This window comes from Hyla sarda, chromosome 5 (genome assembly GCF_029499605.1).
Source record: "Hyla sarda isolate aHylSar1 chromosome 5, aHylSar1.hap1, whole genome shotgun sequence".
In the NCBI taxonomy this organism is placed as follows: Eukaryota; Metazoa; Chordata; class Amphibia; order Anura; family Hylidae; genus Hyla; species Hyla sarda.
This window is the reverse complement of record NC_079193.1, coordinates 240,430-267,249: the sequence shown is the minus strand read 5'-3', so window position 1 is coordinate 267,249 and position 26,820 is coordinate 240,430. Positions and strand designations below refer to the sequence as shown.

The 26,820-nt window shown below is 44.5% G+C and overlaps 1 protein-coding gene across 1 annotated transcript in view; it reads right to left on the bottom strand.

Moving 5' to 3' along the window:
- Window positions 1-26,820, bottom strand: part of OBSCN (obscurin, cytoskeletal calmodulin and titin-interacting RhoGEF) — a 577,179-nt gene that overhangs the window by 387,820 nt on the left and 162,539 nt on the right. Inside the window, 3 exon segments of the mRNA XM_056518694.1 lie at window positions 10,349-10,609; window positions 11,167-11,433; window positions 13,438-13,704. Coding sequence (XP_056374669.1) covers window positions 10,349-10,609; window positions 11,167-11,433; window positions 13,438-13,704 — 795 coding nt within the window.

Genomic DNA, 26,820 nt, shown 5'->3' with positions numbered 1-26,820 from the left:
ACGTCCGAAGATCCTGGGTCCTCTAAGTGAAGGGTGTCTCTTATGGCCGCAACCAATGAGTGCACCGTTTCAACATATCCGAGCGGTCCTCTGAGTCAGATGCCGATTCGGAAACCTGATCTGCCAGTTCAACAGGAGAAAGTGAACGCATGGAGGCAGCCCTGGAGGGGGGCAACCCTGACCGGGTACGCGGCTCTGGCAGGGCAAAGCGGCAATTCCGGAAACGTCCTCTGGAGGAGCGACGTGACCAGATGACACGGGGAGGCAAGACCCACGGAGGGACGCCCACGTCTACCTGGAGACTCAATGTAAAAGTCAGACAAACACCCCTAGTACGCTTCAAGAGAGAGCGTGAGACTTGTGTAAAAGAGGAGCGAGACCCGCCCAAGGGTCGGCACAGGACAGACCTCTTCCAGGTAGACACCTAGTCACGTGAGGCCTCAGCCACCACAAGGGGGACTTGAGTCAATTCAGCCATAAACTGGGATAGGAAGAAACCCCAGGCTGAAAGGGCGGCCGAATCCACCGGAATTGTAACATCTGGGGAAACTGAGGGGATCTGGGGGAGCAGTGGAGCAGACAGAGTCAGTGGGCATTTTAGGAATAATATATTATTGTGACAAAATAGAGACTAGCAGTCTAGTTGTCAGTATAGAGGGAGGGCAGAATAGCGTCCCCTATGGCAGGAAAAGAGTTAACCCCTGAGAGGGGCATTCCAAGAGCAGGGGCACTGCCGATCGGCCCCCGCCAGCAGACACGCGCGGGCAGCGCTGATTGGGGTGCGATGCGCGCGCCGAGAAGAACCAGAGTAATGGCGCCCGCCCCATGCCCCGAGCGCACATGCAGCCGCATATGCGCCCGCGGGGAAGTGAGCGGGCGCCGCACATATCCCCCCCCCCTGGCAGCCGTCAGCTGACTAAGTGAAGGAAGACGGCGCTTCAAGGGCCCGACCATACAAATCACCACATACACTGCGAGGAAGCGCCTCCCGAGAGTTCTGGCCCCTAGGGGCGGAGCTAAGTACAAGTCGGGGACGAAGGAGTAATGGCACCCGCTCCCTGTCCCGAGCGCATATGAAAGAACATACGTGCTCGGGGGAAGTAAGCGGGCGGCAGAAAGCAGCTGCCGGAGAAAATGAAAGTAATCCGGCGCTCCGTGCGCTCTGCTAGAAAAAAAGCGCCGCGGCTGTCAGCCGCAAATAAGGCGCTGCGGCACACCCGCATAGTAAAAACACAGTCTCACACAGAGAGCACTTACATACAGTGTAATAAAACACAGTCTCACACAGAGAGCACTTACATACAGTGTAATAAAGAAATTATGCCCCCAAAGATGCCCCAGTACCAGCCAGCCCCATAAACCTGAAAAGGTGGCCAAAAACTGAGGGTCTCCAGAGGTTGCAAGTCCTTGCACCTAGGGGAGAAAGGGAAATGTACTTACCTCAGTCAGAAGAACTTACCTAATGGAGTCTTCAGTGAAGTCTTCAGCCAGCTTATGGTCCCTGCATCACGCCTGGCTGCTATGCGCGAGCGAGGCGAGCAGGTAAATAGGGGGACCCGGACCCATGAGGTACCACCCAGACGCTGACCGTTGGCGAGCGGGGGTTAACAGCGCATATACGCAATGTCTGTGCCCCCTTACTCGCAATGGGGAAACGGGGAACAGCAGTCCCTGAGTCCCCACCTGAAAACGGAAAAGAAAAGGAATAAAAAAACTAACACCTCCCTATACTAGGAAAATAAAAAACAGAAGACCTGGTCTGGAGAATCAGGGCCATGTCCACCTCCTTCAGACACTAAGATTAAACTGACTAGCACAGAGCCTGGAGGCGGGTATATCCTGCTGGGAGGAGCTGACTTTTTTTGTTACCATAGTGTCACACCTCCTAGAGACAGCAGCATACACCCACGGTCTGTGTCCTCCAGTGGAGCCGATAGAGAAAAGTGAATAATCGTAAACTTGTGGGCCAATTAGAATGATGCAAATACACTTGTCAGAGGATATCAACATCCTTAGCAACCAATAGTAAAGTTGCCCACCCACTCACTGTTTCTTCCTCGAATACGTGAATATGCGAATATAACGAATACGCGAAATTCGTGAATATAGGACAAATATTCCTCTATATATTCGCGAAATATAGCGAATTCGAATATGGCCAATGCCGCTCATCACTAATCTCGATAGGTCGAGGCTGACAAGGCCTCTGTTTTCTTCCGAGGAGGGGAGTGGAGCTAACACAGGAAGAGAAACAAGCTGGTTAATATTAGTAAAAGTTGGCACTTTAGGAATGAAAGATGGCAAAAACTTCAAAAAAACCTGGTTCGGGAGGAACTGAGTGTAGAGCTCAAACGCTGAGAAAGCTTGGAGTTCTCCGACTCGTTGTGCAGAGGTGATGGCCAACAAGAAGGTAATCTTCAAGGTGGGATATTTAAGATCCACCTCCTCCAAAGGCTCGAAGGGGGGAGATGATAACCCCCTGAGCACGACTGATAGATCCAAAGCAGGGATAGGTCAAATGATTGTAGGCTTGATTCTAGAAGCTCCTTTAAGGAATCTTCTAACCAGGGGATCTTGAGAAAGAGACCTGTGGAGAAAATCTGAGAAGGCAGACACTTGCACTCTTAGGGTGGAAGGAGATAGCCCCTTGTCTAGTCCGTCTTGTAGAAACTGAAGAACTACAGAAGTGGCAGGATTCTTGGCAGACAGTTGGGTCGGTGGCACCAGAATGGGAATATATTCCATATTCTTTTATTGGATTTTGACGTAGCTTCAGATCTAGAGTGCGACAAGGTCCTCAAGACGGCCCCTGAAAGCCCTTCTACATTTGGAAGGGACTGGTCAACCTCCAGGCTGTCAGGTTGAACATTTGGAGATTGGAGCAGCTGTGAGTGTCTATCATAGAGATAGAGGCGGCATGCGCCGCAAGTGCCAGGCGACAGGAGGATACCGGCAACAGGATAAAAGGTATGAGAGCACACACCAAGGAAGAAAAACAAAAAAAACAGGGGGGTCCCCAGAGGACCCACCACCAATCCTAACACTGTCCATGAGGACAGAAAAAAACATAAGGGGGCTGGGTGGTTCTCCTCCTTATATGGAGAGGGTGGGAGGGTCTAAAGACTTAATTACTTGCTATTTGTCATTAAAAATTCCACCGGTCCTAACCAGTTCCACGGGGGCGAAATACCCCATATGTGCCACTGGTTAGGACATAAGGGAATGACACAGCTGTAGGCACCCTGATTGAAAACCACAGGTCTTTGAATGTATGCAGCTCATTTATGTTTCAATGGGTGGGGCAGCTGATGTGTTGGAGGGAGGAAAATGGAATTATGGGATTTGTAGTCAAAAAAAGAAAAGTCAAACAGGAAATACCAGTTCACAAAAAGCTAGCCACAGTATTATGGTAATCTCACAACATAGCCATTTAGCCCCAAGACAAGCGCAGATCCTTCCTAAGCCATGTCCATTACTGCCTGCAAGGTACGTACTAAAATCACCTTATGCTGGATAACCCCTTTAAACTGTGCAGCAAGGGGCCCTCCGAAAGCAGGTAAAGAGCATTAACCAAGTAGAGGTGTGAGATCTTGAGGCTACAGCTGAAGACAGTGGAAACGAAAGCTGCCGGGACCGACATCAGGTACTGTCTAAAACTCCTCCTGTATTTCAGAATAAAAGAAGTATTGTGGAGGGGCCCTAAGAGCAGGAACAGGATGAGAAGTGGCCAGTGTTACCTACAATAAATCCTGAGGGGAAGGAGATTGTTCGCACAGAACTGGTGGATTAATAGAAAATGACTTTGGAATCAATCTAATCCGGATGGGGAATGGGAAATATGGGCTATAATGACATTTTATTTGTTAAGTTTTCCTCTTAAATTTAGAGCCGGTATAGCCAAAGATTTGGATATTGGGATATCCAAAATTACTCCCTACTGGACGTAAAAGGATTACGCCATTAAAAGTATTCTTTTCTTCAATCGTTTTTATCCTATTTGTTTAAGTTGGTCTCTTCAGTTTTTTTGTTTTTTTTCTTGTTTTTTATTATCATATTAGCAGCAGGATTGGGAATTAAAAATAAGGAACAGTAGGAGGAAGGGGTTGGGTGGAAAGTGTGATAAAAATGTACTGAAATAATATGGGGGTGACTTCTGTTTGCTTCTCAGTACATGTGCATTGCTCACTTACCTCTTCTCATATTTTTTCTCATGCTTTACTTAACAATTTTTATGTTCAATTTCACATGGAATTTACAACAGGTGGAAATTATAGGCAATTACCAAGACACCCCCAATAAAGGAGTGGTTCTGCAGGTGGTGACCACAGACCACTTCTCAGTTCTTATGCTTCCTGGCTGATGTTTTGGTCCCTTTTGAATGCTGGCGGTGCTTTCACTCTAGTGGTAGCATGAGACGGAGTCTACAACCCACACAAGTGGCTCAGGTAGTGCAGCTCATCCAGGATGGCACATCAATGTGAGCTGTGGCAAGAAGGTTTGCTGTGTCTGTCAGCGTAGTGTCCAGAGCATGGAGGCGCTACCAGGAGACAGGCCAGTACATCAGGAGACGTGGAGGAGGCCGTAGGAGGGCAACAACCCAGCAGCAGGACCACTACCTCCGCCTTTGTGCAAGGAGAAGCAGGAGGAGCACTGCCAGAGCCCTGCAAAATGACCTCCAGCAGGACACAAATGTGCATGTGTCCACTCAAACGGTCAGAAACAGACTCCATGAGGGTGGTATGAGGGCCCGACGTCCACAGGTGGGGGTTGTGCTTACAGCCCAACAGTGCGCAGGATGTTTGGCATTTGCCACAGAACACCAAGATTGGCAAATTCACCACTGGCACCCTGTGCTCTTCACAGATGAAAGCAGGTTCACACTGAGCACATGTGACAGACGTGACATAGTCTGGAGATGCCGTGGAGAACGTTCTGCTGCCTGTAACATCCTCCAGCATGACCGGCTTGGCGGTGGGTCAGTAATGGTGTGGGGTGGCATTTCTTTGAGGGGCCGCACAGCCCTCTATGTGCTTGCCGGAGGTAGCCTGACTGCCATTAGGTACCAAGATGAGATCCTCAGACCCCTTGTGAGACCATATGCTGGTGCGGTTGGGTTCCTCCTAATACAAGACAATGCCGGACCTCATGTGTCTGGAGTGTGTCAGCAGTTCCTACAAGAGGAAGGCATTGATGCTATGGACTGGCCGCCCGTTCCCCTGAATCCGATTGAGCGCGTCTTGGACATCTCGCTCTATCCACCACAGACTGTCCAGGAGTTGGCGGATGCTTTAGTCCAGGTCTGGGAGGACATCCCTCAGGAGACCATCCTCCACTTCATCAGGAGCATGCCAAGGCATTGTAGGGAGATCAAACGGGCACGTGGAGGCCACACACACTACTGAGCCTCATTTTGACTTGTTTTACATAGTTGGATCGGCCTGTAGTGTGGATTTCCACTTTGATTTTGAGTGTGACTCCATATCCAGACCTCCAGGGGTTGATGATTTCCATTGATCATTTTTGTGTGATTTTGTTGTCAGCGCATTCAACTATGTAAAGACGAAAGTATTTCATACGATTAGTTCATTAATTCAGATCTAGGATGTGTTATCTTAGTGTTCACTTTAGTTTTTTGAGCAGTGTACAAAAAGTAGTGTTTTCAAAAACCACTATGGTACTCAAACTATTTTCTCTTAATGTAAGGGGGTTAAACTCTCCTTACAAAAGATCGTTGTTATCGAAGGAAACTAGCTCCCACCAACCAGATATCTGTTGCATACAAGAAACCCATTTAAATCAAGCAGATATACACAGACTTAACATCAAAGCTTATCCCACAGTGGTATAACAGTAAATGTCCAACAACAAATTATAGACAAGGAAGGCCGCTATGTAATTCTTGTTTGCCTAATCAATAATGTACAATACACTATAGCCTCAGTTTACAGTCCTAACTGAAAACAATATAGCTTTTTTATAAAATTAATTAAAACGATTATCCCCATTTGACAAGGGATACAGTTACTGTTGGGCCATTTTAATATGGTTCAATGGCCATCAATGGATTAAACCACTCCTAAATTTTCAGTTGAACCTTCTCCAAATGTTAAAACTCTTATCTCACATCAACTATTCGACCCTTGGAGAGTACAACATCCAAGAGAACGCGATTTTACTTACTACTCGCCATATCACAAAATGTACTCTAGAATAGACAATTTTTTTGATTGAATGTCGCAATTTACATTTAGTAGAGTCTATTAATATAGGAGTAATAACATGGAGTGATCATAGTCCTATTACGTTAACACTTAAAGAACAACTCTCTCGTCCCGAAGACTCAATTTAGTGACTTAATGACCTCTTACTCCACCGCTCTGAGTATCTGCCAGCTACTGTGGAAACGCTAAACACGTACTTTTCCATTAATGATAATGGCCTTGTTTCTGGTAGCATTGTCTGGTGCGCCCACAAAGCGTCATTACAGGGCCATTTTATAAAAAAATCTTCACATTTCAAAAAATCTATTATACAAGCAGTATTGAATATTCAGCAAAAGCTATCTACACTACATGGCTTAAATAAAACAAACTTTGATCAACAAAGGGCTATGGAAATATCGGACAACCGCACAACTTCACTGCCTACAAAGCTAAAAAAGTTTGAATTGACTTTGCGTAAACTTAAATGATCTCACTACTGGCAGCATGGTGACCGTCCTGGTGTGTTATTAGCAAAACAACTAAAATCCAAACAGATGAAATTACGTATCCCGTACATCTACGTACATCAGAAGAGGGATAAAATTGTTGACCCTAAAGATATAGCTAACGTGCTCGCAGACTACTAAAGTTCCTTGTACCATATGAAAAATGATTCCGCCACTTTACAGACAGATTTGCCCACCAGAGTAAATTTTTTGGACGATCTAGACCTTCCTCAAACGACTCCAGATCAGCGAGAGGTCATTTCGGCTCCCATAACTGTCACTGAAGTCCTGTCAGCAATAAAATCTTTAAAGCCTGATAAAACACCGGGCCCTGATGGACTGACTAACTCTTACTACAAGCTGTTAGAGCAATATCTGGCTCCATACATGGCCCAGTTTTGTAGTGAAGTTATACTCACAGGAAAATTTCCTTATGAGTCCCTTAAAGCCCTAGTGATCACTACCTAAACCAGATAAACCCCCTGATGAAGCCGCTAACTTAAGGCCAATAGCTTTATTAAACACTGATTTAAAGATCTATGCATCAATACTGGCCTGTAGACATTCATACTATACTTCCCTCACTGATATACAATGACCAGGCGGGTTTTGTGAAGGGGCGACAGACTTCTGACGGAACTTGTAGATTCTTGGATATCATATCTGTGTTTATGGGTCGTCAAACGCCTTCTCTGCTCCTAACATTGGATGCGGAGAAGGTGTTCAACCACATCCATTGGGGTTATTTGTCACACGTTTTACTGACATTTGGTCATGAATTCATGGCACCTTCAGGAAAGCAGTTATGGCACTTTAATCCTGTCCCTCGGCAAAAGTGTATACCTCAGGGGCCCTGTTGAGGGACTTCCAAATTAATAACGGTACAAGACAGAGGTGTCCTCTCTCCCCATTAATTTTTGATCTAGCTATAGAGGCTTTTGCCCAGCATATTAAGCTTTTCAAGATATAACAGGAGTTAAGATAGGTATTAAAGAGCACGGGATTGGGCTTTTCGCCGATTACATTATCTTAAGTTTAACTAACCCTGAGCAATCATTGGCAAGCATCACTCAAAGCCTTTCTGAATTTATTAGTGTAAGTTATTATAAGATAAATGCTTCAAAATCCCTGATCTTAAACATAGGAGTACCACCCACTACTAAAAAAACATCTTCAGGAACTGTCCCCTTATAAGTGGTCGGACGGCTAAATTCCCTACTTGGGAATAGTGCTCACAAAACCTCTATCTAATTTGGTTTCAGTCATTTACTCTGCCCTGTCTGCCGCTCTCTCTAGAGATATATCAAACTACTCAAAGCTCCCCACATCTTGGGTGGGCAGACTTGCAGCTATAAAACTGTTTTTATTACCTAAAATTCTTTATTACTTTCGGAACCTGCCTGTATTAGTCCCTACTTATAGAATCAAAGCCTCTTTTAATGCAGTATGTTTGGAAGAACTATAAAAAGAATGGAGTGGCTCTGGGGTGTTTGTGTCTCCAGTAGAGAGCAGCGGAATGGGCTGTCCAGATTTGAGGCACTATTATAGAGCCTCAATATTAGATCAGGTTAAGTCCTGGTGGATAAATGACCATACAAAGCAATGGGTAAATAAAGAATCTTCCTGTGTTGAATCAGGTTCCCTATCCACAGAACTGTGGTTATCTCGGGTTTCAAAAAAGCCCCCTAATAGCAGTCCCCCTACGATGGCCGCTGCCTTTCGTACGTGGTCTGCCCCCCTTGTCAAAAATGTTATTTTTCTATTAGCCCTTTAGGGATATTCCCCTGGATGTTGTACAAGCTCAAATTCTAATATCAATTTTACATCTTGGAAAGAATGGGGCATTTTTAAATATTCTGATATTGCAGATGAGAAGGGGAAAGTATTGTCCAAAAATTATCATTACCATCTGCAGATTTTTATAAATATTTACAAATAAGACATTATATTTCATGACTATAAACTCCATATATTGGGAATAAAGCATTGTATGGTAATTTTTTTTACTAACTCAAGATTAAACAACAGGGACATACCCAGGGCTTACAGTGCTCTTTTGCCTGCTTTCGAACTTCCCAGGATTTGGGAAGAATCTTTAGTAAAGAGCACTGGGCCCATGCTTTCATTATGAGTTCAAAAGTTTCACATAACATCACTCACTTAGAAGTAGCTAGAAAATGTTAATATAGGTGGTACCTAACCCCATTTAAACTCTCAAAAAGAAACCCTGATCACCCAAGCGAATGTTGGCGTCGTAATGAAAAAGTGGGTACCTTGTTACATATATGGTGGGAACGCAACATAATCCTACCTACGAGGTTCATTTGACCCTGTGCCAAATCACAGGTTACCTTTTCCCTTGGGGCCCAGAAGTAGCTCTTTTGCACCTGGGCCTCAGCAAAATCCCAGCTTCAGATGTTACAATAGCCACTTACCTACGGCCGCAAAAACTGCTGTTGCAGATAAATGGAAAAGCACCGGAATACCTGAAATTCAAGACCTTCTAAATAAAACTGACATTAACCAGAATATGGAAAGGTCTATAGCAATAGCCACAAATCGACTGTCACAATTTACCATTTCCTGGGCTAAGTGGCTTCATTTTAGGTACCAATAGCGACACCACAGACCTTCTGGTTGCTATCCCTATATATCTTGATGTGTTTCTTCTGAATATATTTCATCTTCCTTTTCCTATTGATTTTTTCTTTCCCTCTTCTTCCCCCGGGTTTCTGTAAATACCTGTTTTTCTTTTGAGTTAGATGCGATGCACTAGAGGAAATCTCTAGTAGTATGGAACACAGTACTGTTTGATTATTTTATAATGTAGAAGTGTTATACTTAATAAATAAAAATAAAGAGTTAATATATATATATATATATATATATATGCAGGAAATGTTCAGAATAACTTTCCATTTATTGATTGAAATCTCTGATGTTTCTGTTGGATGTTATCTATCAATGATAGGACTGCCCACTGGACTCTTAAGAACAGAAACAGCAAGAATTGCAATCAATAAGTACCAATAAGGGCCACCTCCCTATAAGACCACCTCCCTAGAAGACCATCACATTAGATGACCACCTCCCTAGAAGACCATCACATTGGATGACCACCTCCCTAGAAGACCATCACATTGTATGACCACCTCTCTAGAAGACCATCACATTGTATGACCACCTCTCTAGAAGACCATCATATTGTATGACCACCTCTCTAGAAGACTATCACATTAGATGACCACCTCTCTAGAAGAACATCACATTGGATGACCACCTCTCTTGAAGACCATCATATTAGATGACCACCTCTCTAGAAGACTATCACATTGTATGGCCACCTATCTAGAAGACTATCACATTAGATGACCACCTCTCTAGAAGACCATTTCTCTAAAAGACCACCACCCCTGAAGACCATCTCCCAAGAAGACCATTTGCCTAAAGGTCACTTTTCTGTAAAATGTAGGTGGTTGTTTTAAGAGGTATTAGTGTATATCAGTCTCAGCTCAGCACATCGTGTCTTATAACATGATGCCGATAGGTTAGATGGCCTCTTCACGGTGACAGGTCCTTTACTTCCTTCTATTCCGCCCACCACATGACATACACCCCCCCCCCCCCCCATTACTCTACCTCTGACAGTGAGGCTCGCAGAGGTCCGCTTGCTCCGGGCAGTACATGTGTATTCACCAGCATCCTCTATCACCAGGTTGTGGATTATTAATTCTTGCACGGTGCCATCTTGCCGCATCTCGTACTTGTGGTTGGGCTGTAGCTTCTCGCCTCCTTTCCACCAGTCAACAGATGACATTTTGTCAGAGACCTCACAGCGGAAGTGAGCACTGCTCCCCTCCTCCGCCTCTGTGTTCTGCAAATTCTTAACGAACTGGAGGACTGAAAGTGAACATCAAGAGGTCATGAAGAGCTGATGAGGACCACATCAAGAGGTTAAGAGGACAACATTAAAAGGTCATGAGGACCACATCAAAAGGTCATGAGGACTACATCAAGAGGTCATGAGGACCACATCAAGAGGTCATGAGGACCACATAAAGAGGTCATAAGGACCACATAAAGAGGTCATAAGGACCACATCAAGAGCTCATGAGGACCACAACAAGAGGTCATAAGGACCACATCAAGAGGTCATAAGGACCACATAAAGAGGTCATAAGGACTACATCAAGAGCTCATGAGGACCACGTCAAGAGGTCATAAGGACCACATAAAGAGGTCATAAGGACCACATCAAGAGCTCATGAGGACCACGTCAAGAGGTCATAAGGACCACATCAAGAGGTCATGATGGCCAATTGCAGTATAAAGCATGGTGGATGCACAAAACTAAAGTGTTTTAAGAGACCTAACGTTTATTCTAGATACCGCAGACTCCAAAAGACACTGAAGCAGAAGCTCCAGAACATAGCGAGAGCTCCAGGGATGTGACTCACCGTTCACTTTGATGGTGGCCGTGGTTTGCTGGTCTCCGGTGTCACACGTGTAATCTGCGGCATCCTCAGCCTCAGCATCGTAGATGACCAACTCAGCCACCGCTTCATCTTGTTTCATCTCATACTTGGCACAAGGGAAGATGGCTACTGTCCCCTTCCTCCACTCCACTGGGACATTGGGCTTGGAGGTTTCACAGCGCAGGGTCACTGTCACCCCGTCTTCTACCACAGTGTTCTTCAGAGGCTTCACAAACACGATGGGGAGGGCTGAAACAAAAAGTGACATACAAGGACCATTATACCAGAGTGGTGTCCCAGTAGGACTGCTCCAGCCACCATCATAGAAGAGGTGTATCAGGTACTGAAGACTTATTGCAAAGGTGTTTATCTGCATTGTGCCAAGTTCATAGCTTACTATGAGGTCTTATATAGCGGGAAGGGTTAATATTTCTTGTATTTACTGTATACAGAATAGAGATGTTTGAGTCACATGACTCTCCTAGCCAATGGTGGAGAAATCCCTAGTCCAACCTGGAGAAGGGGTGGACGTAAACCTCTTAGTCAGTAGTTTAGGCCTGGTATTGGGCAGAGTAAACCATCCTAGAACTTGCTGAGAATTCCATCAGCCAGCACAGTGTATCATTCCTAGCCCCTGCTATTGCTAGACATACCCAGGCCAAATGTCTTATACCCAGGTGAAACCTGGCTACAATTAAGTCACTGATCCTGTTCTTCTCCACAATGTGAGGATAGCGCTCTACAAGATATATGTCTACGAAAGGGAGAACTTCATCTTCCTTAGAGAGGAGAAAGCTGCACAAGTGCCCCTCTGATTACACTCATCTGTCAGTTGGCCTTCGGTTGGAGTTAGTGCGGCCTGAATGCTACATCAATAAAACTTCCCTGGATGCGCCTTTCCGAGTGTTGTGTCGCAGGACCCCCGCTAAGTAAAGAGAAGTCTACATTCTGCATCTTGTAGCAAAGTAAACCAATCTGTGAAGATCCTCATCAGTGAAATCGTTAATATTAGAACATTCACATCTACATAAGACATTACACAAGTGCAAGAAGCGCCTAAAGATGACTAAATTCAGTAAAGCTGCTGCAAAAGCATCAATTGAAGGGACAGTGACCAAATATTCATTTATCTGACTGCATAGCTGTAACCTACCAATCAAAGGAACTTTATTATACAGTCCAGAGGTCTCATTACTGCGCTCTGCATACGGGACATATACAATGGGAACTACTACACCCAGCATAACCCTCATCATACTCCCAGTGGCTACACCAGTCCCACCCAGGTTATACCAGCATGGTCCATATCTGTATGGATAAGTATTTGCTTATATTATTGCGGCTGTAGAGAAGGGAGATGATGGAGGACATGTTGGAGACTCCATGTTATGGAGGAGCAGATGACACGTGTAGCTGAATTGTTGATGGATATGTTGTTCTCTGTGGATTTTCATACAATGTATGTAGCATGTAAAGCGGGTGGGTCCATTGTCATTGGCCACTGCTCTTGGCCACTGGGTCACCTTCTCAGCATACCATCTGGTCTGAGCTTTCTTCTGTCCACAGGATCAGCACCTGCTCCCTTTCGGTCTCTTAAAGGGCCGGTACATACACTTAAACCTTTCCCTATTTATCTTCTTCAATCATCTCATAGAGGAGGCCCAGTGATTCTGCTGCTGGTTATACCCCCGTCTTTTTCCTTCCTTACTCCGTCCCTGTTTTGAGCCTATACTGTCCACCCTAACCTCTTTCCCCGTCAGATTGAACACGTACGCTGCCAGTCCAAGACCTCAGCCAGTACCCAGAATTGTCTCTGGCGGCCCCCTCTGTGCCTCACGCCAAAGTCTATTGGCCCACTGGGCCACCCACCTCCTGTCCCAGGACCACTCTCAGAGGTAACAACCTGTTAGTCCCTGCAGAGAAGAACATATCTTCATCTAGAGAGGATTAAAGAGTGAAAACCTTATTAGAAAGAACCCTCGGGAGTGACTCAGTAGAGCGATTTAGGTGGAACAGTGGGTCCAAACCCACTGATCTTTACACAGCATTATTGCCAGGGCCCAGGTTATACCCCCTCACCATGGTGGCACTACTCTGGGATGTCTATGCAGTGGATAGCAGCCGTCTTCTCTATGGGGTTGTTATGCGGTTTTTACACATCATGGACATTTCTGGTTCCTTTGTATTGATATAATGCCCAGTATGTTAGCGCCATATCTTCCCAAGCTGATCCCTTCATGTGCTGACATTTACCTGTGACGGTCAGGTAGGCCTTGGTTTCCTGGTCTCCAGTATTACAGCTGTATTCTCCTGTGTCCTCCAGCCTCAGGTTGTGGATCAGCAGTTCCCTCACATTTCCCTTTTGCTTCATCTCATACTTGGCTCCGGCCTGCAGTCCCAGCCCAGCTCTGCTCCACTCCACCGCCGCCCCGGCCTTGGAGACCTCACACTGCAGGGTGACTGAGTGCTCCTCCTGGGCGTCAACATTGTGGAGCGGCCGGGTGAAGAGCACGGGTAACACTGGAGAAATCAGTAAATCAGAAATTAGTCGTGCCCCAATAACCAATATATAAAAATACATGTAGAAGGGAAAAATGTCTGGAGACTTTATATCTCCTGGTGATGCCAAGGAAGAGATGGATGATGAGAGTGATGATCCAGATGTGGAGCTGCAACATTGGGTATAAGGAACTGTGTGAGATCATCAAACTCTACCAATCATGTGGTAAACTGGTCAACACCGGTGGAACGACAACGACCATCCAAAAAACACAACAAAACAACATGATAGTAAAAGCTTATACCTCAATGTAACAAAAAATAAGAATAAAAAAATATTAGTTTTTTTTTTTATACAGATTTGGAAATTATTTTTAATCATATTTGAAATGAACACATTAAGTTTATAATTAAAGTAAGAAGAGTTGCAGCCCTCAAGGTATATACTATCTATATATAATGTGGTGCAATAAATCACTGGGTTTACATTAACAGTGTATATAGTAGTTTATAAATACAATGGGGTGATGGGTGAAAATAGGGGTATGGTATATAAAGTGAAATGGGCAAACTATAGATAACCATAGAATAATGTTTATTGATTAAATAGGTACATTAAATGGTCTCAGCAGGGCCCTTGCTGGAGACCAATATATACAATTAATAGTAAAAATAATAAAAAATAGTAGTAAAAAAATATTGAAAAGTATATCATAAAAGTTTATATAGCAGCCACCTCCGTAGAACTTGGGTTATATTTGGTCAATTCCGGCCATTTCTGTTATCGAACCTAAATTAGCGGTGGTCTTAGAGTAACAGGAACAATTGGACGGTGTTATAGTCCAGGAAATAATGTAACAGGTAAGGATCCAAATGGAATACTGTAGCAAGCAAAGATTGTTGGTGCTGCTGCACCACTCTCCGCTTCGTTTAGGTCGGGATGGTAACCCCTGGTGTGCTGGGCTCCTCGTCGCAGGCTGGATCGGATGGGCAGCTGGCACAATGGATGTGTCTGCGCGGTGGGTCCCGAACCTCCTCCGGTGGGGCACAGATGAGTGCTCGATCTTGTAGATGGAGTCGCGGCAAACAGGCAGGTGAGTGGATGCAGGCAATGCTTGTGTGGGAGACAGCGTCTTGAACAGTGGTTTCGGCAATGGGGGGATCCAGCTGTTGCACATGTAGGTAGTGGGTAGTGGTTCTAGAGATGGTCCGTATAGAGTGGGTACTGGGCTAGACGCGTTACAGGGAGACCCCTTTCTCAATAGCTGATGGACCCCATGTGCTGTGGATGTTTATATAGTCTGTGTACTATAAATTTGGCGGCTGTTCGCTATAAGCCGCGGGCTGGATTGCTGGTTTTATAACATGAAATGGATTGAACAGGAGGGATGATGAAAAGAGAATAAGTTCATGTATATACAACTATATACAACTAGTCTGAATAGAATGAATGGGTGATTGGTGTACAATGAAGGGAATAGGTCTAGATGATGTGGGACCTATCATATGTAGTGAGTTTTGTTTGGATACTATGTAAAATGATTTGGAATAAATATATATTCAATATAATAGGGGTGTGTTATAAATTATATAATGTGCGATCAATGGGAATAAGTTAAGGGAATAGAATGTGTAAAAATTTAAATTTTTGTAAATGTAAATGAAATTATATAAATACATATGTAGTTTTTTTATAAAAATATATATTTTTAAACAGAAATATTTAAAAAAATTGAAAAATTAGAAAATGGACAACACATTAGACCTGCAGCAATTATTTTGGATAGACGATCTCCTGGTATAGATGGTGGAACCATGTGAACCCTGTCCCTGATAGCAGCCTGGTACTGGATGTGGCATGGGGCAGGGCTCATCATGGAAGCATCACAGGAATCCGAATACTTCTAATTCTGAATGGAGACCTTTTGGCTCTATGGACTCAGACTCGTAGATCTTCCTGTCTTCTGCCCTTGACATTTTCGCAATGTCATTTTGATGAGCCCTGCCCCATGCCACATCCAGTACCAGGCTGCTATCAGGGACAGGGTTCACATGGTTCCACCATCTATACCAGGAGATCGTCTATCCAAAATAATTGCTGCAGGTCTAATGTGTTGTCCATTTTCTAATTTTTCTATTTAAAAAAATATATTTTTATAAATAAAAAATAAAAAACTACATATGTATTTATATAATTTTATATACATTTACACAAATTAAAATTTTAACACATTCTATTCCCTTAACTTATTCCCATTGATCGCACATTATATAATTTATAACACACCCCTATTATATTGAATATATATTTATCCCAAATCATTTTACATAGTATCCAAACAAAACTCACTACATATGATAGGTCCCACATCATCTAGACCTATTCCCTTCATTGTACACCAATCACCCATTCATTCTATTCAGACTAGTTGTATATAGTTGTATATACATGAACTTATTCTCTTTTCATCATCCCTCCTGTTCAATCCATTTCATGTTATAAAACCAGCAATCCAGCCCGCGGCTTATAGCGAACAGCCGCCAAATTTATAGTACACAGACAATATAAACATCCACAGCACATGGGGTCCATCAGCTATTGAGAAAGGGGTCTCCCTGTAACGCGTCTAGCCCAGTACCCACTCTATACGGACCATCTCTAGAACCACTACCCACTACCTACATGTGCAACAGCTGGATCCCCCCATTGCCGAAACCACTGTTCAAGACGCTGTCTCCCACACAAGCATTGCCTGCATCCACTCACCTGCCTGTTTGCCGCGACTCCATCTACAAGATCGAGCACTCATCTGTGCCCCACCGGAGGAGGTTCGGGACCCACCGCGCAGACACATCCATTGTGCCAGCTGCCCATCCGATCCAGCCTGCGACGAGGAGCCCAGCACACCAGGGGTTACCATCCCGACCTAAACGAAGCGGAGAGTGGTGCAGCAGCACCAACAATCTTTGCTTGCTACAGTATTCCATTTGGATCCTTACCTGTTACATTATTTCCTGGACTATAACACCGTCCAATTGTTCCTGTTACTCTAAGACCACCGCTAATTTAGGTTCGATAACAGAAATGGCCGGAAGTGACCAAATATAACCCAAGTTCTACAGAGGTGGCTGCTATATAAACTTTTATGATATACTTTTCAATATTTTTTTACTACTATTTTTTATTATTATGTTTTACTATTAATTGTATATATTGGTCTCCAGCAAGGGCCCTGCTGAGACCATTTAATGTACCTATTTAATCAATAAACATTATTCTATGGTTATCTATAGTTTGCCCATTTCATTTTATATACCATACCCCTATTTTCACCCATCACCCCATTACATTTATAAACTACTATATACATTTTTAATGTAAACTTGAGGGCTGCAACTCTTCTTACTTTCATTGTATTCACCTTCTACACGTGGGGTTACGTGTAACGCACAAACCTCGGCATATACTTGATATATCAGTGTGAGCGCCCCAACTCCTCTCTTTTAATGTTTATAATTAACTGAACGTTGCGATGGCAGAAACAGATTTGTATCAAAATACTTACAGTGATTCGATTCGTCACGAACTTCTCGGCTCTGCGGTTGCTGACTTTATCCTGCAGCTTTCAGGTGCTCCGGTGCTGAAGAGTCTCCTAGGACTGTATCCACCTTTCCCAGCGACGGGAGCACCTGAAAGCTGAACTAATTTATACAGGATAGAGTCAGCAACTGCCGAGCCGAGAAGTTCGTGACGAATCGAATCCCTGTAAGTTTGCTCATCTCTAAATACAATATAAAGAATATAACACACAAATCGGATAAACTCTGGATGATTTATTGGATTTCTCTTTCTGGTGATTTTTTCCTGAAATAACTGTAGTTTATATTTTACATTGTATTTAGACACCATTGAGATAATCATTTATGGAACTTGGCTTTTTTGTTGTTGTTCTGGTCTACCGTATTTTTCACCGTATAAGACGCACTTTTTCTTCCCCAAAACTGGTTTCACCGCTGCGGTCCTGTTCAGGGATCCCCTGTATGGCCGGCGCTCTCCTTCCTCGTCATCATGTCGTCGCGTACGTGTGTCGGCGTGCTTAACAACGTGATGGCGGCGACGGAGAACGAGGATACCCGGCCGGCAGCAGAGACGTTCCGGAGCGACGGGGACAGCGATGGAGCGACATCCAGGGCAGCGGTGACGGGTCCGGAGCGACGGGGACACGTGAGTATTACCTCATATGCAGTGGTCTTCAACCTGCGGACCTCCAGATGTTACAAAACTACAACTCCCAGCATGCCCGGACAGCCAACGGCTGTCCGGGCATGCTGGGAGTTGTAGTTTTGCAACATCTGGAGGTCCGCAGATTGCAAACCACTATTGGGTTCAAAATCTTTATTTTATAAATTGGGTGCGTCTTATACGCCGGTGCGTCCTATAGGGCGAAAAATACGGTAGTTTATAGTTTATGACAAATGGAGCTACATAACTTGCAACAAATTAAAAACCCTGTGCACGACATTTTGATTAATTAGTAGCAAACTACAAAGAACCAGCGAAAAGATGACATAATCAGCGTTCATGTCAGCCCGGATAGGTTTTTAGGAATAAGCCGCCCTGTGCACATGACCCACAGTACAGTGTTTGGCTGATTCCAGAAGTGTCTACAGAGAGATACTGGATCTAAATCCGACACTCTACGCCCTAATTAATCTGCAGTCTGTACCTACCCGTATAGGCGAATGGATGACCCCTGTAAACTATCACTGCCGGGATCCGTATAACTAAGTCAGCTAGTAAGGTAGGTACCCTCTGCGGGTCCAGAACATCAAAGGACCAATGCTGAACTGGTGCACACACATCTGATATAAAATACTGGTGATTAACTTGGCTGGCACAAATACCGGCACCACCTTCAACTAGTAACACTGCCCGGCATGGCAACCCAAAATGTAGGACACGCAGTGTAAGTGAACACATGACCCCTCCACAAGGACAATGGGGGAGATTTATCAAAACCTGTCCAGAGGAAAAGATCAGTCATTAGGATTCAGAAAACCTTTTTTTCATCCCCATAGTCCATTACACTGCTGAGATATGTTTAGGTTCAAGTGCCAAGGGGGGTCCACCACATGTCCTCTTATTAACCTCCCCTGTACAGTGACCCCCCGACCTACGATGGCCCCGACCTACGACAATTTCAACATCTGATGCTTTTGTATGTCGGGGCCATCGCATTAACGGCTATCCCTCAGCGCAGACTGCTTCAGCCACCACCGGATAGCCGTTTAAGGTGCCCCGTGTGGTCCGGTGATGATCACTTACATGTAACCAGTGCTCCGGACCGTCCTCTTCGGGATCCCCTGCATCGCTGTCGCTTTCCATCGTCGTCATCTTGTCGCCGCGCACGCCGTCCCGTCATCCAATAGGAGCAGCGTGCGTATCGACGTGACGGCCATAAGGAACGGCGATCCCAGGCAGCGGAGGCGGTCTGGAGCGGTGGGGACACCACGGGGACGCGGCAACAGCGATGGACGGCGACATCCAGGGCAGCGGTGACGGTCCGGAGCGGCGGGGACAGGTGAGTATTACCTCCTATATTTAACATTGCACGGATCCCTCAACATACGATGGTTTCAACAAACAATGGTTCATTTGGTACGAATTACCATCGTATGTTGAGGGACCACTGTAGTTTCCTGCATCCACCTAACCCATTTGACTGACAGCTTTTAGATAAACAGGACATAGGCCAGGCTTACCTGGATTTTTGCCATGTTGGGGAGAACTCTCTGTGCTCTTGCTGTGCTGGTGAATGCCCCCTGGGATCTTGCTGTGCTGGTGAATGCCCCCTGGGATCTTGCTGTGCTGGTGAACGCCCCCTGGGATCTTGCTGTGCTGGTGAATGCCCCCTGGGATCTTTCTGTGCTGGTGAACGCCCCCTGGGATCTTTCTGTGCTGGTGAACGCCCCTGGGATCTTTCTGTGCTGGTGAACGCCCCCTGGGATCTTTCTGTGCTGGTGAACGCCCCCTGGGATCTTTCTGTGCTGGTGAACGCCCCCTGGGATCTTTCTGTGCTGGTGAACGCCCCCTGGGATCTTTCTGTGCTGGTGAACGCCCCCTGGGATCTTTCTGTGCTGGTGAACGCCCCCTGGGATCTTTCTGTGCTGGTGAACGCCCCCTGGGATCTTTCTGTGCTGGTGAACGCCCCCTGGGATCTTTCTGTGCTGGTGAACGCCCCCTGGGATCTTTCTGTGCTGGTAAATGCCCCCTGGGATCTTAGGTATCAGAATTCAGATTCAGGTAGCAGAATATTATGATGAGACCCCCGTGGGTTCCTCAATCCCTTTATACATGTGATAGGAAGTGATATTTGCTTTGCCCCCATTTGCCGCTCACATATGATCAGATAAGAGGGATATTTACCTTGTACTTGCTGGTGTCCAATAGTCCTAACGTCTCCGCAGACACAAGTATAATCCTCATCGTCTTCCTCAATGACCTCCAGGATGCTGAGAGTAGCGATGCCTCTAACCTGTCGTATTGTATGCCTGTTTCCAGGTGCCAAGATCTTCTCCCCCTTCAGCCACTCCACGCACACATCCGCCTTGTTGAGCGCACAGAGCAGGGTGACATTTTCTCCTTCCAAAGCTTCTACTTTTTTATTTCTACTTTGAACATCACAGGAAGAGCTAAAAGATGACAGAAGAGCAGATGCTAAATATAAAGGAGATGTAAGATGGCCGCTGGACCCGAAGCTTCTCTGATTCATCCTCTGATCTGGATTTCAGGATATTTTATGGGACTTTTCTTGTTCTGATGTGATGTAATAGAACGGTTGATCAGACTTGGGAAGAGATAAAGCTTTGGTGATGGTCTAAATCATAATGAGGATTCCAGCTCTGAAGACAAAAGTGATCATATCTGACCAATGGACAAAAACATCAGTGGGAAGAGGCTTCAGTTACTCCCTCGATGGACAACATGACTGATGGGACTATAGTCTGTAGATTTTTCCTGAGGGGCAAGGAACATGTTGACCTCAAGCAGAACATTTTCTTCCATGGTGAATATCTTGAATATCAAAAAATGTCTCTAAAGATGAATGTGGCAAAACATCCTTTTGTTTGTGACCAAATCTTTGGTGCTCATGGATCAATTTGTCTGGGACTGAAAAATATCTAAAGTTGACCTGGACAATGATCTCCATCTACTCACATATTAGGAACGATTAATCAACAGGAAACCAGTGGCCCTTTTACGCCCGCCCTTTCTATCCACACTTCTTATAACTTTAAACAATTTTAAGCAAAACTTTAAGCACTAAACCCGGCGGCAGGGATGGATGCCAGGTATGTCAGGTCCCTCCGGCCTCCATTGCACAAACCCAGCGATTAACATATTAGCAATGCCAGCTAATAACAGGTCTATCTCTAAAAACGGACCATGGATCCAGGAAAATTATACCTCATTGTAAGCAGGTTCACCAGAAATGTAATCCAGTGTATTGGGTTTACTGTGGGTGAACAGGCTGTCAGTTTCCCTTTAAGGTAAAGATAAAATGTGTCAAAAACATAAAAAAGTCTGATGCATTTACTTATTTTTCTTACAGAATAAAAAATAAGGTGTGACGTTGACATTGTCTCTCCTCCACTCCACCGTGAGGTTGGGTTTATTAAGCTCGCAGTGTAGGGTCACCACATCTCCTTCGGACGCCTGCACATCTTTCAGCTGCTCTGTGAAGACCACAGACAGAGCTGGAGCGCAAGCAATGAGGTGACGAGAGAAAAGAGTAAACATGACCACATGTGAAAAGTTTTACCAGTCACACAAAAGGCCTCTTCAAGGACAAATAGTTAAACTTTATCCTGAATCCCCAGGGTTTGGAAGATCTGTCTCCCTGTCACCAAATGGCCAATCCATATATGGCCTACGCCCCTGAAGAACTGTGTCACTGCTCTGTGCAGCCATAGCAAAATGTATAGCAAAGCAAATATTCTGTAGCTGGAGTGGACTTCATTAATGTCAATAGGTGATGCCTATATCTCGACACGTTGTAGAAAGATGGATGAACCAACCATTGATGGTCAAGGAAACTGTTGTCTTCAGGTCTCCACAGATACAGCTGTACTGATCGGCATCTGACAGTTCTAGTTCATTTATATGGAGTTCTAATCTAGAACCGTTTTGCTTGAGGTCATACTTGTCGCTAAGCAGTATTGTCTTCTCGCCTTTCTTCCACTGTACTACGACCGATGCCTTTGTCACCTCACAGTGCAGGAAAGCAGTTTCTCCTTCCACAGCTTTAAGGTTAGTTAATTCGGAGCTAAACTGTGCCGGCAATTCTGAAGAAGAAGAAGACATGGATGTGCCGAAAAAGCTGGACCATTAAGGGTATAAACCGGGACAGTAAAGGGTCTATGGAGGATCCTTACCAATGATGGTTAAGATCGCTGATGTCCCCTCTTCAATGACACAAGTGTAGTTTCCAGAATCCTTCAGGTTTACATCTTGGATGTAGTTCAGCACTGACCCCTTCCTGCCGCATCCAATGGAAACATAGCTCTACCAACATGGTCCAGAGAGGAAGATCGTCCACACAACACATTGTCTTCTCCAGAATATTACCATAATTACACTGACTGGGAAAGAATACTCTAGACCATGATCCTCCAGTGCAGGTTCCATCATAGTTGACAATAAGAATATCATAGTAAGAAGCCCTGTTCTTCACAACAAAATCACAGACGTGGTCTCTCCACTGTAAATCAATGGGGTGGTCATTGTCCATCATGTAACGGATTTCAGAAAACTACAACACAGATGTCAACAGAGCCTAAGATAGTGACTGGCAGAACTACCTCCCACACTACACGCCACAGCCTGCACAGAAAAGACTATGAGGCTCCACAATTAGATTTACATTCATGCATTTCATCATATTTCATGCAGTCTAACACAATAGCCATGTGTAGCATATACATAATTCATACATCGATGTGTAGGTGTGGTGAAGGGCTTGAGAGATTATGGAGGTGTACAGATGATGGGGTGGAGAAGTGATAGGGGTGAATAAGTGGTGGTTTTGATAAGGTGGTGGTCTCGAGGTGACGGAGGTGGCCAGATGACAGAGGTGGTGCGCTGATGGGATAGGAAGGTGATGGAGGTGGCCAGGTGATAGAGGTGGTGCGCTGATGGGATAGGAAGGTGATGGAGGTGGCCAGGTGATAGAGGTGGTGCGCTGATGGGATAGGAAGGTGATGGAGGTGGCCAGGTGATAGAGGTGGTGCGCTGATGGGATAGGAAGGTGATGGAGGTGGCCAGATGACAGAGGTGGTGCGCTGATGGGATAGGAAGGTGATGGAGGTGGCCAGGTGATAGAGGTGGTGCGCTGATGGGATAGGAAGGTGATGGAGGTGGCCAGATGACAGAGGTGGTGCGCTGATGGGATAGGAAGGTGATGGAGGTGGCCAGGTGATAGAGGTGGTGCGCTGATGGGATAGGAAGGTGATGGAGGTGGCCAGGTGATAGAGGTGGTGCGCTCATGGGATAGGAAGGTGATGGAGGTGGCCAGGTGATAGAGGTGGTGCGCTGATGGGATAGGAAGGTGATGGAGGTGGCCAGGTGATAGAGGTGGTGCGCTGATGGGATAGGAAGGTGATGGAGGTGGCCAGGTGATAGAGGTGGTGCGCTGATGGGATAGGAAGGTGATGGAGGTGGCCAGGTGATAGAGGTGGTGCGCTGATGGGATAGGAAGGTGATGGAGGTGGCCAGATGACAGAGGTGGTGCGCTGATGGGATAGGAAGGTGATGGAGGTGGCCAGGTGACAGAGGTGGTGCGCTGATGGGATAGGAAGGTGATGGAGGTGGCCAGGTGATAGAGGTGGTGCGCTGATGGGATAGGAAGGTGATGGAGGTGGCCAGGTGACAGAGGTGGTGCGCTGATGGGATAGGAAGGTGATGGAGGTGGCCAGGTGATAGAGGTGGTGCGCTCATGGGATAGGAAGGTGATGGAGGTAGCCAGGTGATAGAGGTGGTGCGCTGATGGGATAGGAAGGTGATGGAGGTGGCCAGGTGATAGAGGTGGTGCGCTGATGGGATAGGAAGGTGATGGAGGTGGCCAGGTGATAGAGGTGGTGCGCTGATGGGATAGGAAGGTGATGGAGGTGGCCAGGTGATAGAGGTGGTGCACTGATGGGATAGGATGGTGATGGAGGTGGCCAGGTGATAGAAGTGGTGTGCTGATGGGATAGGAAGGTGATGGAGGTGGCCAGGTGATAGAGGTGGTGCACTGATGGGATAGGAAGGTGATGGAGGTGGCCAGGTGATAGAGGTGGTGCGCTCATGGGATAGGAAGGTGATGGAGGTGGCCAGGTGATAGAGGTGGTGTGCTGATGGGATAGGAAGGTGATGGAGGTGGCCAGGTGATAGAGGTGGTGCACTGATGGGATAGGAAGGTGATGGAGGTGGCCAGGTGATAGAGGTGGTGCACTGATGGGATAGGAAGGTGATGGAGGTGGCCAGGTGATAGAGGTGGTGCGCTCATGGGATAGGAAGGTGATGGAGGTGGCCAGGTGATAGAGGTGGTGTGCTGATGGGATAGGAAGGTGATGGAGGTGGCCAGGTGATAGAGGTGGTGCACTGATGGGATAGGAAGGTGATGGAGGTGGTGCACTGATGGGATAGGAAGGTGATGGAGGTGGTGCACTGATGGGATGGGGAGGAGGTAGATGTGACCAGGTGATAGAGATGGTGTCCTTTTGGGATGGGGAGGTGATTAGGTGATAGAGGTGGTGCACTATAATCCCTTTATGTCTATTGTCTATCCTCTAGATATATAAGAGAAGAAAAACTACCACAAGAGGACATAGTGTTATATAGAGGACATAGTGTTTTATATAGAGGACAGAGTGTTATATAGAGGACATAGTGTTATACAGAGGACAGAGTGTTATATATAGAGGACATAGTGTTATATAGAGGACATAGTGTTATATATATAGAGGACATAGTGTTATATAGAGGACATAGTGTTATATATAGAGGACATAGTGTTATATATAGAGGACATAGTGTTATATATGTATAGAGGACATAGTGTTATATAGAGGACATAGTGTTATATAGAGGACATAGTGTTATATATAGAGGACATAGTGTTATATATAGAGGACATAGTGTTATATATAGAGGACATAGTGTTATATATAGAGGACATAGTGTTATATATAGAGGACATAGTGTTATATAGAGGACATAGTGTTATATAGAGGACATAGTGTTATATAGAGGACAGAGTGTTATATAGAGGACATAGTGTTATATATATATAGAGGACATAGTGTTATATAGAGGACATAGTGTTATATAGAGGACATAGTGTTATATAGAGGACAGAGTGTTATATATATATAGAGGACATAGTGTTATATATATAGAGGACATAGTGTTATATATATAGAGGACATAGTGTTATATATATAGAGGACATAGTGTTATATATATAGAGGACATAGTGTTATATATATAGAGGACATAGTGTTATATATATATATATATATATAGAGGACATAGTGTTATATATAGAGGACAGAGTGTTATATAGAGGACATAGTGTTATATATATATATATAGAGGACATAGTGTTATATAGAGGACATAGTTATATATTAGAGGGGAAAGGTTTCTGCAGTAATATCAGGAAGTATTACTTTACTGAGAGAGTAGTGGATACATGGAATAGTCTTCCTGCAGAAGTGGTCGCTGCAAATACAGTGAAGGAGTTTAAACATGGGATAAGCATAAGGCTATCCTTCATATACGATAGGGATAGGTATAAGGCTATCCTCCATATAAGATAGAGATAGGTATAAGGCTATCCTTCATATACGATAGGGATAGGCATAAGGATATCCTTCATATAAGATAGGGATAGGTATAAGGATATCCTTCATATAAGATAGGGATAGGTATAAGGCTATCCTCCATATAAGATAGGGATAGGTATAAGGCTATCCTTCATATGAGATAGAGATAGGTATAAGGCTATCCTTCATATAAGATAGAGATAGGTATAAGGCTATCCTTCATACAAGATAGGGATAGGTATAAGGCTATCCTTCATATAAGATAGAGATAGGTGTAAGGCTATCCTTCATATAAGATAGAGATAGGTATAAGGCTATCCTTCATATAAGATAGGGATAGGCATAAGGATATCCTTCATATAAGATAGGGATAGGCATAAGGATATCCTTCATATAAGATAGAGATAGGTATAAGGTTATCCTTCATATAATATAGAGATAGGTATAAGGCTATCCTTCATATAAGATAGGGATAGGCATAAGGCTATCCTTCATATAAGATAGGGATAGGTATAAGGTTATGCTTCATATAAGATAGAGATAGGTATAAGGCTCCTTCATATAAGATAAAGATAAGCATAAGGATATCCTTCATATAAGATAGGGATAGGTATAAGGCTATCCTTCATATAAGATAAAGATAGGCATAAGGATATCCTTCATATAAGATAGAGATAGGCATAAGGCTATCCTTCATATAAGATAAAGATAGGCATAAGGTTATCCTTCATATAAGATAGAGATAGATATAAGGCTATCCTTCATATAAGATAAGGATAGGTATAAGGCTATCCTTCATATAAGATAGAGATAGGTATAAGGTTATCCTTCATATAAGATAGAGATAGATATAAGGCTATCCTTCATATAAGATAAGGATAGGTATAAGGCTATCCTTCATATAAGATAGAGATAGGTATAAGGCTATCCTTCATATAAGATAAAGATATGCATAAGGATATCCTTCATATAAGATAGAGATAGGCATAAGGCTATCCTTCATATAAGATAAAGATAGGCATAAGGTTATCCTTCATATAAGATAGAGATAGATATAAGGCTATCCTTCATATAAGATAAGGATAGGTATAAGGCTATCCTTCATATAAGATAGAGATAGGTATAAGGTTATGCTTCATATAAGATAGAGATAGGTATAAGGCTATCCTTCATATAAGATAGGGATAGGTATAAGGTTATCCTTCATATAAGATAGAGATAGGTATAAGGTTATGCTTCATATAAGATAGGGATAGGTATAAGGCTATC